Below are 14,513 nucleotides of genomic sequence, written 5' to 3'. Positions count from 1 at the left end.
TACGATCTTTCAACTTGTGAATTTTTTAGAACATATGAAGATGAAGTTAAATAACAAACATAAAATATTCAACAAATGAAGTGAACAGGGTAAAAGAATAAACAAGTGCAAGTTAACATTTCACTTGAACAGAATTTTATAGAACGAAAATTACTAAAATCACTGTATATTGAAAGGGGAACTGCATATACATGTATATAGGAAGTAACATATTTAATTGGACCAAAAATAAACAATCTACACTTATCAAAAAAAAAATATTATTAACATTGCCTAACACCTTAAAATACATGTGCAATTTAAAACATCTCCAACTTGACATGTTATTCAAAGGCAAGCATTTACCGAAACTTATTAAGAATGACCCTGATCAACGGTTGCAACTTACATGGAAGTTATTAAAACATTTCTTTTTTATATTGTGTTATATGTTTTTTCCGATGTGTTTGGTCGTAACGCACTATCTGTGTGTCCTTATTTGTGGCGAATGCAACAAATCACCTGAATTTTCTTTGCATGTAGTGATGCAGGATCTGAAAACACTTCTGTTCCACATTATTTTATGTAGTTCATCTTGTATACTTTTTATTATTCTTATGTGTAATGTTTTATTGACACTTGTATGTTTCTGAGAAATTATTGATTTGATTTACCAAGCAACAAAATTCCGTAGTTTGAACTTGTATCAAAATGTAAATCCAATAAATATCATCCCTGTTGCAAGCCCTTGGTGAATTATTTTGAAACCTCCACAGTTAATTTACTCTGTACCAACTTTTACAATGAATGGTAATTCTGATCTGATGTACTGTCGAGTATTGTTCCGAGCGGATGCGGGAGATTCTCGCTGCGTTGAAGACCTATTGGTGACCTTCTGCTGTTGTCTATTAGATATGGTCGGGTTGTTGTCTCTTTGACACATTCCCAATTTCAATTCTCAATTTTATTGATGATCTTTATTATACCTTTTATATATTAATAAACAGAACGGTGGAAGATGAACTTAAAAAGGAAGGGATCACTATGCGGTCAAAATGTAATATTTTAAGAAACTTCATTTGCAATACAGGTATTTTTTTCTGGATCTATGAACATGGTTAGCATTTATATTATATATATATATATAAACACGTACGCTTTCACAGTATACTGTGTTATTGTTTTTACTTTTATTAATCGATATGTTTTTACAGCAAATATATCTGAAATAAGCTTCTCATTTAAAATATGAGATTTTAACAAAAGTTGTTTTACTGAACATATAGAACCAATCATGTTATCTGGAACTAATATCTGTTTTTAGAAATGGTGACTGATTGTTATGTTGACACTTGTAAGATAACGCCATTGTAACTTATAACATTGACATTCCTAAAGGAATAGTGTCACGATCCTACTTTATTCTGATTGATTGTTTCCTGGTTTGCTGATTTAAAATAATTAAGAGATGTCGAAAAGTTAATACGTCCTTTACGTGACGCTGAACACTAACATTGTTTACCCGGTTAGACGTTAATTATACTGGTTCGGGAAATGGTGGAGCTCAGCTAGACGTTTTATTTTATTTGGAATAAATCTGTGGTTTTTTTGGTCTCATTTCGTTTTAAGTTCCTAGTAAACTAAAAGAGGGACGAAAGATACCAAAGGGACAGTCAAACTCATAAATCTAAAACAAACTGACAACGTCATGGCTAAAAATGAAAAGGACAAACAAACAACAGCACACACGACACAACATAGAAAACTTAAGAATAAACAACACGATATATAGCTTTAATAAAGTGCATTCACTGCATTTACTAAAACCCAAATATCAATATTAAAGCAAACAAAAACAGTTGTTAAGACAATAAATGAAGTTTTTCCATCATTAACTTTCTTGTTTATTTTAACAAGAAGCCACTTCTGGTTCACTTAAAAGTTACTACTACTGACATCAAATCAAAGGTTTTTTTTTTATACTAACAGATTCCGTAAACATATGGTTTGTATATTTATACATGTTATACTATTACCTGAAAGAAGGGATATTATTTGTTGCCTTCGGTTATGAATATGTTACTTCTTGTCTGATGTGAAAGCTTTTTCATACCGATTTAACATACTTGGATGGAGAGTTGTCTCATTTGCACTCGCACCACATCTTCCTATATCTATGGTATGGTTTCTATATACTTTATCCTAAATTAAAGAGATCATTTGCTACTTTCGGTCACGATAATGTCACTTCCGGTCACATTAGATGATATCTTTATTCGCACTTAATTATTCCAATACTTTATGGTTTCTATATACTTTTTCCTGAAATAAGACACTCAATTTGGTACTCCGGGTTTACAGAAAAGCACTTTCGTTCTCAAATGACAGGTTTATTTATTCCATATATATATGGTTTCTATGTACTTTTCAATGAAAGAAGTGCAAAACTTGTTACTTCCGGTTTACTCAATGTCACTTTCGGCTGACGATAATCAAAGTCTAATGTCACATAACATTTTGCAACAGACGACGTGGCTTTATAATGTTTTGGATTGATATTATTTTCAACTAACCTTAAATCTAATTATTTCAAGGTAAATATGTCCTTACATGAATAAGATGTCACTGGATCAGAATTATCTTGAGGAAATCGATAAAACGATCAATTGATTGGTTTTTTTTTCTTTAACGGTTGCACGGAGATGCACTGCTCACAAGAAAAACGGTGTTTGCGGAGGTAGCGCTTAAAAATGGACAGAAAATGAGTGGGTTTCAAGCGATATGATGTTCAATTATTAAGCGACATCTTGTGGATCCACAATACAGCGTAGGACAAAACGTGGCGGACAGAGAAAAAACTAATCATATTAAAATCAAAATGTATTTCCACAGAAAACGTGAAAAAAACTTAATAAAAATGGTTATTCGAAACTAATAAGTCGATAAGAAAAACTGACAACGCCATGACAGTGACCTATTATACTAATATTACATGTTTCTGGCCATGGCAAACAACTAACACAACAATAATACGTACAAATCAACAAAAACTTTACATGAAAAAAACAAGAGATTGAGAAACACAAACCCAAACCATAAAAAGAAGGGAATCAACTCTGGTGCTCCTGAATGGTGTGCAGTACCTTTTCCCAATAAAAGTATTCTTTGAATTTTGAAATATGTTCCGTAGTATAATAGCCATTTCAGAATACTAACCTCTATAAGGATTCTTTAATACTTTTCGTCTGATACTTTGATCGTTTGTCGGAGGTCTTTTTGCTTCCCCGTTCTGAATTGGTAATTCTGGTTCCTCCTGACTCTGCTCATTGTTTGGGTGGGGTCTGTTTGCTTTCACTGACTGTCTTTGTGATTTAGGTACTTTCTGGCTTTTCTGGTCGTTTATTGCAGATCTTTTCTCTTCCCCTGACCGATTGGGTGATCGAGGTCCTTCCTGACTCTCTTCATTGTTTGGGTGGGTCTGTTTGATTTCACTGACTGTTTTGTGATTTAGGTGCTGTCTGGCTTTGCTGATCGTTTATTGGAGGTCTTTTATCTTCCCCTGATTCATTGGATGATCCAGGTAATTTCCGGCTATAGGAAGCGTTAATTACACAGCACGCCAAAACAAATAATACTGTGTGTCTCATTTTCTGTAATATAAAACAAATCTTCTAAACGTTAGGCTCTAAAAAGTTATTATGATGATATTTATGCACAGTTTTTGTCGACTTGCCTTGTAAGTGACTATATTTGCTTTAAGGTGGGCGATGACATAAATGGATTACTCCTTGTTTGGCTCACTCGACCGATTATTACTTTATAGTTGCCGTTTAATGTAAAACCAGGACATCAAAATAGTGAATTAAACAGTACAAACCAAAATAATTTCCATTTTTTGCAACTTTTTTTTGTGAACCAAACTATTAAAACAATGCGACAGACCAACTGACTGACTTTTTTAAAAGTATGTTTCATTGAAAAATACACATTTACAAATTAACATCCAAATGGCACCACAACCGTGCGTTCGTAACAAAAAAAAAAAAAAAAAAAAAAAAAAAAAAAAAAACCAACTTATTCAAACTAATGCTTTAACCAAAATATGTAAATTTCATTGTAGGATTTATGTCTCTCTCCGTTTATATAAAAGGCGACGACATCCTCGCGTTAACATTTTGAAAACAACATGGACGATCTTGCACTTATAAATCTTGATTTAACGACTTAATTTGTGAAACCTTTGTGGAAGTGATAAGCTTCGGCATATCGTAAAATTCTGCAATGTTATTCTCAAATGAACATTTTATATAATTTCAAAGTTCAAAGTTGTCTTTATTCTTGAAGATTCTATTTTACAAGTATCTGTCAGTGTCAAGCATGTCTAATAGGACCAAAGGATAAGATTGGTTTATCCAGTATTGGTTGGTTATATAAATTGGACCGAAAAGTAAAATACAGCATCAATATATCTGTATCTAAATTGATTTAACAACTGTGAAATTGATTTGTGTCTTAAATAATTATTAATTTAGTCCTGCTTTGGACTTTACAATTAAAATATCCTAATTCTAAATTTTGTGATTAATCTGTAGTAATTAAACTGCAAAACAATAGTAGTGACATTTTGTTATACACGAGAGAACCGAATAACAAATTACAAAGACAATTATGTTGTTTTTTTTTATCAATTTTAGGCAAATATGACACATCTGTGGAAGAAAGTAGATAATATCTTTATCCAATTTAACAGAATCTTCATTTATCTTAAATTATACAAACTTTAAATCATGTAAAAGAGACAATTTATCCTTGAAATTCGTTTGTTAATATCCAATCCAAATATAGATTACATTAAATTACCAAGATCATCATGAAAGTGTCAATTTTATAAGAAATATGACCATATATATATGATACGCGCTGTTGTTGATTATTAAACTTCGGACATTAACTTGAAACACGACTTATTTTAAAAAGTGCATGAAAGATATTTAATGACAAACTCGTTACAGTTTCAACATGTTTCTAAAAGAAGAAAATAATAATAAAGCTTGGTCGAACCTTTTTCTCAATGATAAATCGAATTGTGCATGTGGTTGGAGATGATTGGGGTCTTCCGTCATCTCTGAGTGTTACAAGAGTGCATACGCTGAAGTGACATGCATGCCTGTTAAACTTATAATGATTCAATTTGTGTTGTATGAAGGTTTTTCTACAAGTATATATCACGCACATTTATAACATTATCAATGATTCGTGTAAATGAGACCAAGATCATCATATATGAACACTGCTAAACAGACATTGCGACTATTAAAACGTTTAATCCCGCTGAAATTGTTTGCACTTGTCCTAAGTCAGAAATCTGATGTTCAGTGGTTGTCGTCTGTCGATGTGGTTAATAAGTGTTTCTCGTTTCTCGTTTTTATATAGATTAGACCGTTGGTTTCCCCGTTTGAATGGTTTTACAATAGTTTTTGGGGGTACTGTTCGATGTGGCCCAAGGCTCCGTGTTGAAGGCCGTACCTTGACCTATAATGGTTTACTTTATAAATTGTTTCTTGGATGGAGAGTTGTATCATTGTCACTCATACCTCATCTTCCTATATACATGTACACCCTACAATCATAAAATACACCAAATATAGTAGGCATGTTGCCTGTATTAGATTATAATAACAGGCACAATTATTTAAAATAAACAATGACCAATGAAACCAGAGAATTTAGGCCAGGGTCCGATAAACCTGCTAGATAACATTCAAACTAAAGATGATTGACTTTCATGAGGGTTTGTGTGGGGTTAAACGATTAAAGAATAATGCCCTTAAAAATGAAGATTAGACAATAACGAGCAAAAAATGAAGATTAGAGTAATGGGTGGTCTAATTTTTTGAAAATAAGAGAAAAAAGGGGTTATTTTTTTTAAGATTAGAGAAAAAAGGTGGTTGTCGTTTGTTAATGTGTTACATATTTTTTTTTCGTTCATTTTTTTACATTAATAAGGCCGTTAGTTTTCTCGTTTGAATTGTTTTACATTGTCTTATCGAGGCCTTTTATAGCTGACTATGCGGTATGGGCTTTGCTCATTGTTGAAGGCCGTACGGTGACCTATAGTTGTTAATGTCTGTGTCATTTTGGTCTTTTGTGGATAGTTGTCTCATTGGCAATCATACCACATCTTCTTTTTTATATGTATTCCTTACACTCATTCCATATATAGACACATGTATATCATTTGGGCATAAATAGTTTCCTTAAAAAATAAATTTCATACAGTCTTTAAATACCTGAAAATAAGACCGGCAAAATAGCGAGACTCTATGTAAATTGCTGTTTTGCCAGAGTCTGCAAAATAGCGTGAAGTTGTCACACCACCAATCACTCCCTCAAATTTAGAACGTAGTGAAAGTAGGCCTACTTGGACATTAAATAGTGCATTTGATCTCATTGTTTACTTAAACTAACCAGAAAGCTGTGTTCTTTATATGTCATTTATGTGACGGCACTGGACATGGTTGCCTATTCATGATGTCACAATAGGAACTCCATAAGAAATCAAGGGCAAAGTTCGAATGGCTATCAGTCAGAACTATCTGTTGTTAAGTTATCACTATATCCACTGTAACTGATACAACACCGCTCCGTGATGACGGCGGAAGCAATGAATGGAGGCCTATTTCTCTCCTGAGCAATGCATTTTGAAGTCAAAATAATGCCTCTCAACATTCTCCTATTAACGTATTTCTTGTTGTACCCTTGTAAGTATGTATAGGGAAATGGTGATTATGCGTTTAGGGGCTTACCGTGATAAAAAAAGCTGCCAAAAATCTTCGCTGTGGCTCTTACAGGCGCCTTGTCAACATGGTAACATGGACCTGCTAAGTTGTTCACATAAACTAAATAAATCAAGTTGGAGATCTAGAACTTTTCCAAAGAAGGGGGCACCGACGACCTGATCCAGTCATGCTTAAGTGATTCCCTATATAATCAACCATTTTCCCCTCGAGAGCAGATGGGCCAGCCATCCACCACCCCACCCCCACCCATCCAGGATCCACATATGAACACTTATATACTAGTTTATAAAATTAAGAATTTAAGCTAGGAATGTGTTAAAAAGACATCAACCCGAACATCGAGCAGAATCATTGGAATTGCCTGTAATTGTGATCGGGGTTATAGTTGCATGTCATATGTTCATTCTAAATGTAATGATTATACTAATTGGGGTACAAACATGTTTCCTAGATCTGCCTTGCATTTATTAACATAAAAAAGAAGAAATAAATAAGTTACGTGTTTTATTTGTTTCAGCAGACCATTTGTGGCATGATTTTCACAACGGCCAGCCTCAGTTATGTCTGAGATTACTATAACAGTAGTACTGTTTATCATAAACTTGCTTTTTTTGTTATTTTATATTTATATGGATCTTGTCTATATACCAGCTTTGATTATTTGGAATATCTTCTAATTTTCACTTCGTCTTACTATAAATTCGTATAAACTTCAAGATTTACCTGTATTGTTAAAACCGTTTTTTTTTCGACTTGTTTGTTTGCTTTTTTGGCCTTGAATGTTTGTCCCTAATATTTTATTAACTGTGCATTTGCATTCAGATATCGCTGTTCGCAGATCAAATGTATTCGTTCATAGTGTATTAATTTACGTTTTTTGATTGAGTTAAGCCTGCCAATTGATATTTTATCGTGTGTTTTTCTATGTTGTGATGTTATGCTATTGTTTCAGAAAAAGGGAGAAGGTTTGGATCCATTAAAACTTTTAATCCCGCTACAAATGTTTGCACCTGTCCTAAGTCAGGAATCTGATTTAGTTGTTTGTTTATGTAATTTATACCTTTTTCTCATTTCTCGTTTTTTATGTAGATTAGACCGTTGTTTTCCCCGTTTGAATGGTTTTACACTAGTAATTATGGGACCCTTTGTAGCTTGTTGAAGGCCGTTCATTGACCTATAATGGTTTACCTTTTTTTAATTGTTATTTGGACGGAGAGTTGTCTCACTGGCACTCACACCACATTTGCCTGTTTATTTGTGTCACATTTTTATCTAAATTATATTTTTTGTTATTCAAAACTGATCAATGAATTCTTATTTTATCTTTATCATGAATTGTAAGGGGTGGCAAGAGGTGAAATTAAGCTATTATTAAACATTACATCGATTTTAAAAAAGTGTTAAAGACTACGCCAAATGCGCATCGTAGTTTTTATTGATGGATAATCTCCCTTTGTTTGAGCCAAGCTCATTTAACATTTTATTTTACAGTTGAATCATTATCGTAAGTTTGAACTCCTAATTGAGTAATCGATTATATTGTTTGTCAAATCGCATCATAGCGTTTATAATGTTGATGTTTTTATTTCTGCCTTTTATAATATGAACGTTCAGTTATTTGTTTTTTTTATTATGATTAGTTGCACAAAAGTATGGAACGCATCTAAACAGCTAATACATATATTTATATCTGTTACAAAACAACGTGTAAAATCGTTGTTTTGATGTTATATTATTTTGTAGGAAAACAAACTCATTTTTACAGACACATTTTTAAATGAAAATGTAATGTTGTTCATGCATAAATTACCAAAAATATGTTATAATTTATATATAATATCTTTGAACAGGCAGTAGCTTTGCCGGTGCTCGAAAATTTGCCTTTTTGCCTCTGATTAAAATAACTTAATTCAAGCCAGCAAAATAACCTGTTTCTGTATGCTGGCACCAGTATATATATGATATAGTGATTTTGTCATTTTGCTGGATCTTTGTGAATCTTAGTGAAATTTAACATGATATTTACTTTTGAAAAGTACTATAAAAAATGTGCACTGTCAACAAAAAAAGAATAATTTAATTTTGGATGGAAAGGGTCTTCTGATTGGCTGACATTGTTTTATTTCATTAGCTTATAGACATGATTTAGTCATGTGACCGTGACTTCATCAACATTTTTTTTAAATGGAATTTAATCATGTTAATAGAATTAAATTATAAGAAAGAACTGTTATATTTTTTTTCTATCTTGTTCGAAATTGAACATACAAAACGTGGTGCACACTTTAAAATAATTAACCCACTACACAGGGTATTCAGTGTGCACCACATTTTTTATGTTATTTATTCATTGACCGAAAACATATCACAGTCATTAAATTAAATCAAATAATTACATTTATTACTGTTCCTCCATATTGATAAATTTTAGTAGGTTTCTGTATATGAATGGGAATGGGATTTTGAATAAATAAGCATATATTTACCTGCAGAAAAAGTATATTCACCAGGGAAAACATTGCATGCTTTTACATGCATAATTTTGGTAAAGAAAACATTTGATGTACAATTCAGTGGTTTAGAATAAAAAAATTTACTGTCTTTTGTTTCGGTAAAAATGTGGTTTCATTGACTTTTGAAAAACTGATATTTACTTTGGCTGTTGGCCTCAGTGAATATCAGTTTTTCAAAAGTCAATAATACTAAATATTTACCATGTTTACCTTATCAAATGATAGTAATTGTATAATATTCTAGTAGTTAAAAAAAAGAAAACAGTTATCAGTCGAAGTGTATTTCTTTCTTTTCTCTATTTTTTATGGCCAATTACAAATGTAGTAAGATTACTTTTGTAAAATTTTAACAGAACCCCCCCTACATTAGAATTTAGAACTATGGAATGACCTAAAACAAAACCTTTTTTGAAGATATCTTGGATTTTTATCATAAAATGAAGAATTTTATCCCCCCCTCCCCCCAAAAAAAAGGAAACTGTAAGAATCAAATAATTGCATAGTTTAATCATTGTAATGTTGCAAAACACTTGTCCTACCTCCATGACAAATATGTTGTTGTCCCCTCAGATAAAGCCCCAAACAACATTGTTTTTGTGTGTAAATATCATTGCATAAACTGCTTGATAAAAGAATTAGGTATTGACAATTCACTTGGAAACTTATGTAACATTTACCCTCATGACACTCACCAAAGAGGAAGTCCTGGATAATCATGATAAGCATAGAACATTCTTTGTTCCTTTGGAATTTCAACCAAAGACGGAGAACTGGATCTTCTATCACTATCATGACTATATTGGATACCTAAACTACATAAATGTCCTTACAAACAACGGTATATTGCTGGGTCTTCCAAGTGCTCCACGAAAACTCTTTCTAAATTATTAACATCTATCGTTTTAAGATCTTGTTATATTTATATATTAACTGTTTACAAAATTTTTAATTTTTTGAAATACTATTAGGATATTCCCCCTCAGGCATAGATTACCTTAGCTGTATTTGGCAACACTTTTAGGAATTTTGGATCTCAATGCACTTCAACTTCGTACTTTATTTGGCTTTTTTTTTTTTTTTTTTTTTTTTTATAACTTTTTTGGATTCGAGCGTCACTGATGAGTCTTTTGTAGACAAACGCGAGTCTGGCGTATGTATAAAATTTAGTCCTGGTATCTATGAGGAGTTATTTACAGTACATGTACATACAATAAAAGACTCTCTCATCTTGCAATAGTATTAAAACGATTGACTTAAAGTTTTCTACTTTTTACACAAGTATTCTCCATTCCAACATTTCCAAACTAAAATACAAATTGAAAGAGTTGGTATTACTTTGTTTCATTAAAAAGAAATGCGAACGTAGATCTACAAGTATCTTGTCTTGTGGAGAGATTAATCCTATTTTGTAAAAATCACTCTGATTCCAACAAAAAATTCTCGGAAACTGACATTATCAAGATGCTTGATTTCTTGATAGGCAACATATTTGTTACGTTTGGAGGTTGTGTTTTCAACAGACTGTCGGAATTCCAATGGGAACCAATTGTGTCCCTGTTCTTGCTGACTTGTATCTTTGTTATTATTTTGTCGTACAGGAGATTCTTAGGAAGAAAGATAAGAAGTTAGCAATACCCTTTAACTTTACGTTCTGCTATATAGATGATGTTCTCTCAAATAATAGAAAATTTGGTGACTATATTAAACAAATCTATCCCATCGAACAAAGATAAAGGATACTACAGATACAGTTAGGTCTGCCTCATATTTTGACTTACATCTAGAAATTGACAATGAGGGTCGGTTGAAAACAAAACTTTACGACAAAAGAGATGATGTCAGCTTCCAAAATTGTGAACTTTCCATTTCTATGTAGCAACATTCCAGCAGCGCCTGCATACGGAATATATATCCCATATGATACGATATTCCCGGGCTTGTATTTCTTATCATGATTCCCTTGATAGAGGATTGCTGCTCATAAGGAAGCTATTAAACCAAGAGTTTCAAATGGTTAAGTTGAAATCATCACTCCGTAAAATTTACAGACGCTATCACGATTTGGTTGACCGTTATGGAATAACCGTTTCTCAGATGATATCGGATATGTTCCGTATGTGATAACTACAATATCCTTCCCCTTTCACGATTGTGATCTACCGAATAAGACTATTTACCGGATTTGTAATAACATAAGCATTACGACGGGTGTCACATGTGGTGCAGGATCTGTTACTTTTCCGGAGCACCTGAGATCACCCCCGGTTTTTTGGTGGGGTTCGTGTTGTTTAGTCTTTAGTTTTCTATGTTGTGTCTTCTGTACTTTTATTTGTCTGTTTCATCTTTTTATTTTTAGCCATGGTGTTGTCAGTTTATTTTTAATGTATGAGTTTGACTGTCCATCCGGTGTCTTTCGTCCCTCTATTACATGTTAGAATTTGTAATTAGGCCAGTTTGAGGGGAGCCACAAACAGAAGGTCAATATTTTTGTGCAGTGGTATAAGCATTAGCACATGTTAATTCAAAGTTTCGTCCTTTCCCTGCAGTATGTTTTATTGATTTTGAAACTTTTGCACAATTTACATTAAGGTCACTTAAAGAGGAACCACTTCTGATAAGACTGTGATATTTGGCATAAAGCTGTATTATCATTGGTATGGATTATTTCCATGGATTTATTGACTTAGAATATTTTGCATATTTTACACGTTAAAGTATTGATATTTCAATACCAACCTTAATGTCTCTCATATTTTTGTCCCAGAAATATTTCAATACCAACATTAATGTCTCTCATATTTTTGTCCCAGAAATATTTGAACAACCAGTTTTTGTTTCAGTTATTTGGTGGTAGAGTTCAGTGGAGACAGTAGTATTACATTTACAGTATATTTATGTTTGTTTTTCAGATCGAACTTGTGGTGTTTCACGAAGTCCTTAATTATGACTGGAATCCCTCTGTGTGGTAAGGATCCAATTCAAGACAATCTATTACAGATGGAAATAGCAACACATATTTCAGGCAGCGTATTTTATCAGATTGGTGACCCTGGCAAACAAAGGGGAGAACAAAGTAGTGACAAGTATTTTAAATGTAATTACTGTAATAAGTTATTTGAAAGTAATGGAGACCTACAGAAACACATAAGAACACACACAGGTGATAAACCGTATATATGTGATGAATGTGGTAAAGGTTTTAGTCAGAGCAGTAATCTACGTACACACATGGGAATACATACAGGTGAAAAACATCACGAATGTCAAACGTGTGGTAAGTGTTTCCGTCTGAAATCATGCTTACTGGAACATGTAATGAGAATGCATACAGGTGAAAAAAAATATAATTGTGATGTATGTGGAAAAGGATTTTACACAAAACCTAATCTGAGGAGTCACAAGAGAAAACATGCAAGTGATATAACATATAATACCATAAGGGAAGATATCGCCAATAAACCAGATCTCATCAACCCTTCTAATACCATCGAGAAACCAGATAACAGCAATGGAGGTGGTATCGCCGATTATCCCGATCACATTAAAGTAGTTGATATCACCGATAAACTAGATCACATCAAAGGAGTTGATATCGCCGATAAACCAGATCACACCAAAGGAGTTGATATCACTGAGATTTCTAAGATCAATAAAACAGGAGGTGAAGGAAATGATCTTGATTTCATTAAAAACTTTAAGGGACATATTGCTGAAAAATCTTCTAATGATCTCTACCCAAGCGGAACATTCAATTTACACATCAGAAGGGATCGAAAACGTTTCAAATGTTTTGCGTGTGGAAAGGGATTTGCAGCAATTAGTATTCTTGAAGCACATGTAAGGACACATACTGGGGAAAAACCATTTAAATGCGAAATATGTGGTAAATCATTCAGTGAGAAACGAAGCGTAAAGGAACATTTGCGAATACACACTGGGGACAAACCTTACAAATGTTATCTGTGTGAAAAAGATTTCAGTAGTTGCAGTAATCTTCAAAAACACGTTAGAACGCATAGTGGTGACAAACCTTATGAATGTTATTTCTGTGGAAAGCATTTTTCTTCGACCAGTGTGAGAAAGGCTCACATACGTTCTCATACAGGTGAAAAACCATATAAATGTAACATTTGCGATAAAGGAGTTACATCTTCTAGTAGCTTACAGGAACACATAAGAACGCATACAGGTGAAAAACCATATAACTGTGACGTTTGTGGGAAGAGATTTACTAAGTCTAGTAACTTACATGTACATATGAGAACTCATACGGGTGAAAAGCCATATTCATGTTCTATATGTGGAAAACTGTTTAATACAAGTAGTAATCTCTACAAACACAAGAGACAGCACACGGATAAAGATGACAAAGCATACATGAGTGACGAATGCAATAAACTTAGCGTTTAAACATTGAATGTGATAAGTGTAACTTATTTTTACTGGTGCAGAATTTGCGTGGAAGATTGAAAATTATCATGAAAGCCCTACTGGCTACTTGACGTTGATATACAACCTCTAGTTATGGTAGATACAGGCCTTTGACTGTTGGTACAGGCCTTTGACTGTTGACACTTATCATACTTATGACATTCACCACAATTACATTCTTCCCCATCGGTATTTTTCGTGATCTTAGTGTTACATGACATATTGTATAAATTTACGATGCTTAAACTAATTGTCAGATGTGAATGTTGTTGTTCGATATCAAAAAGTGGAGTGTTAAAAAATTGTATTCGAAATCATGAACTCTTTGTTCTTGTCTATTTTTTTCAACAAATAAAATTACAAAAGTTAACGCACCATACATTTGTTTTATGAAAAATCCAGATAAGTGTTTTTTAAACGGATCTACGGTCTCACATTCGAGGAACTTCGTAACCAAGTGATGCTCAATTGTCAGATGGGTTTGGTATCGAAAGCGTGTACTTCTTGAATTATTTAAAGTTATGATATGTTTTTTTTTAAATGGAATAAGGTTAATCATAAAAAATGGACAAAAATGGCTGTATTTAGACCTCAAAAACTTCTCTGAGTACAGACTAACCTGTGCAATTGGAAAAGTTTTAAGGCCTGACATCTACTAGATATACAAAAGCTCCTTGATTGTCATTGCTAATATATATTTACAGAACTAAAGGTGAGTGAAAGGGTTTAACTGAGTGGACAGTATCAAGAGCAATTCAGGTGTTTGTTTATTTTTGCAACCTTAGAGTAG

At 32.9% G+C, this 14,513-nt stretch overlaps 1 protein-coding gene across 1 annotated transcript; it reads left to right on the top strand.

Moving 5' to 3' along the window:
• Positions 1 to 8,184: 8,184 nt before the first annotated feature.
• On the top strand, positions 8,185 to 14,093 carry LOC143058252 (uncharacterized). The gene is made up of 2 exons (XM_076231720.1): positions 8,185 to 8,283; positions 12,202 to 14,093. The coding sequence occupies exon 2, from the start codon at positions 12,236 to 12,238 to the stop codon at positions 13,700 to 13,702; it is 1,467 nt and encodes a 488-aa protein (XP_076087835.1). The 5' UTR covers positions 8,185 to 8,283; positions 12,202 to 12,235; the 3' UTR covers positions 13,703 to 14,093.
• The last annotated feature ends 420 nt before the right edge of the window (positions 14,094 to 14,513 follow it).

This window comes from Mytilus galloprovincialis, chromosome 14 (genome assembly GCF_965363235.1).
Source record: "Mytilus galloprovincialis chromosome 14, xbMytGall1.hap1.1, whole genome shotgun sequence".
In the NCBI taxonomy this organism is placed as follows: Eukaryota; Metazoa; Mollusca; class Bivalvia; order Mytilida; family Mytilidae; genus Mytilus; species Mytilus galloprovincialis.
The sequence above is the reverse complement of the archived record's forward strand: the minus strand, read 5'-3'. Positions and strand labels throughout refer to the sequence as shown.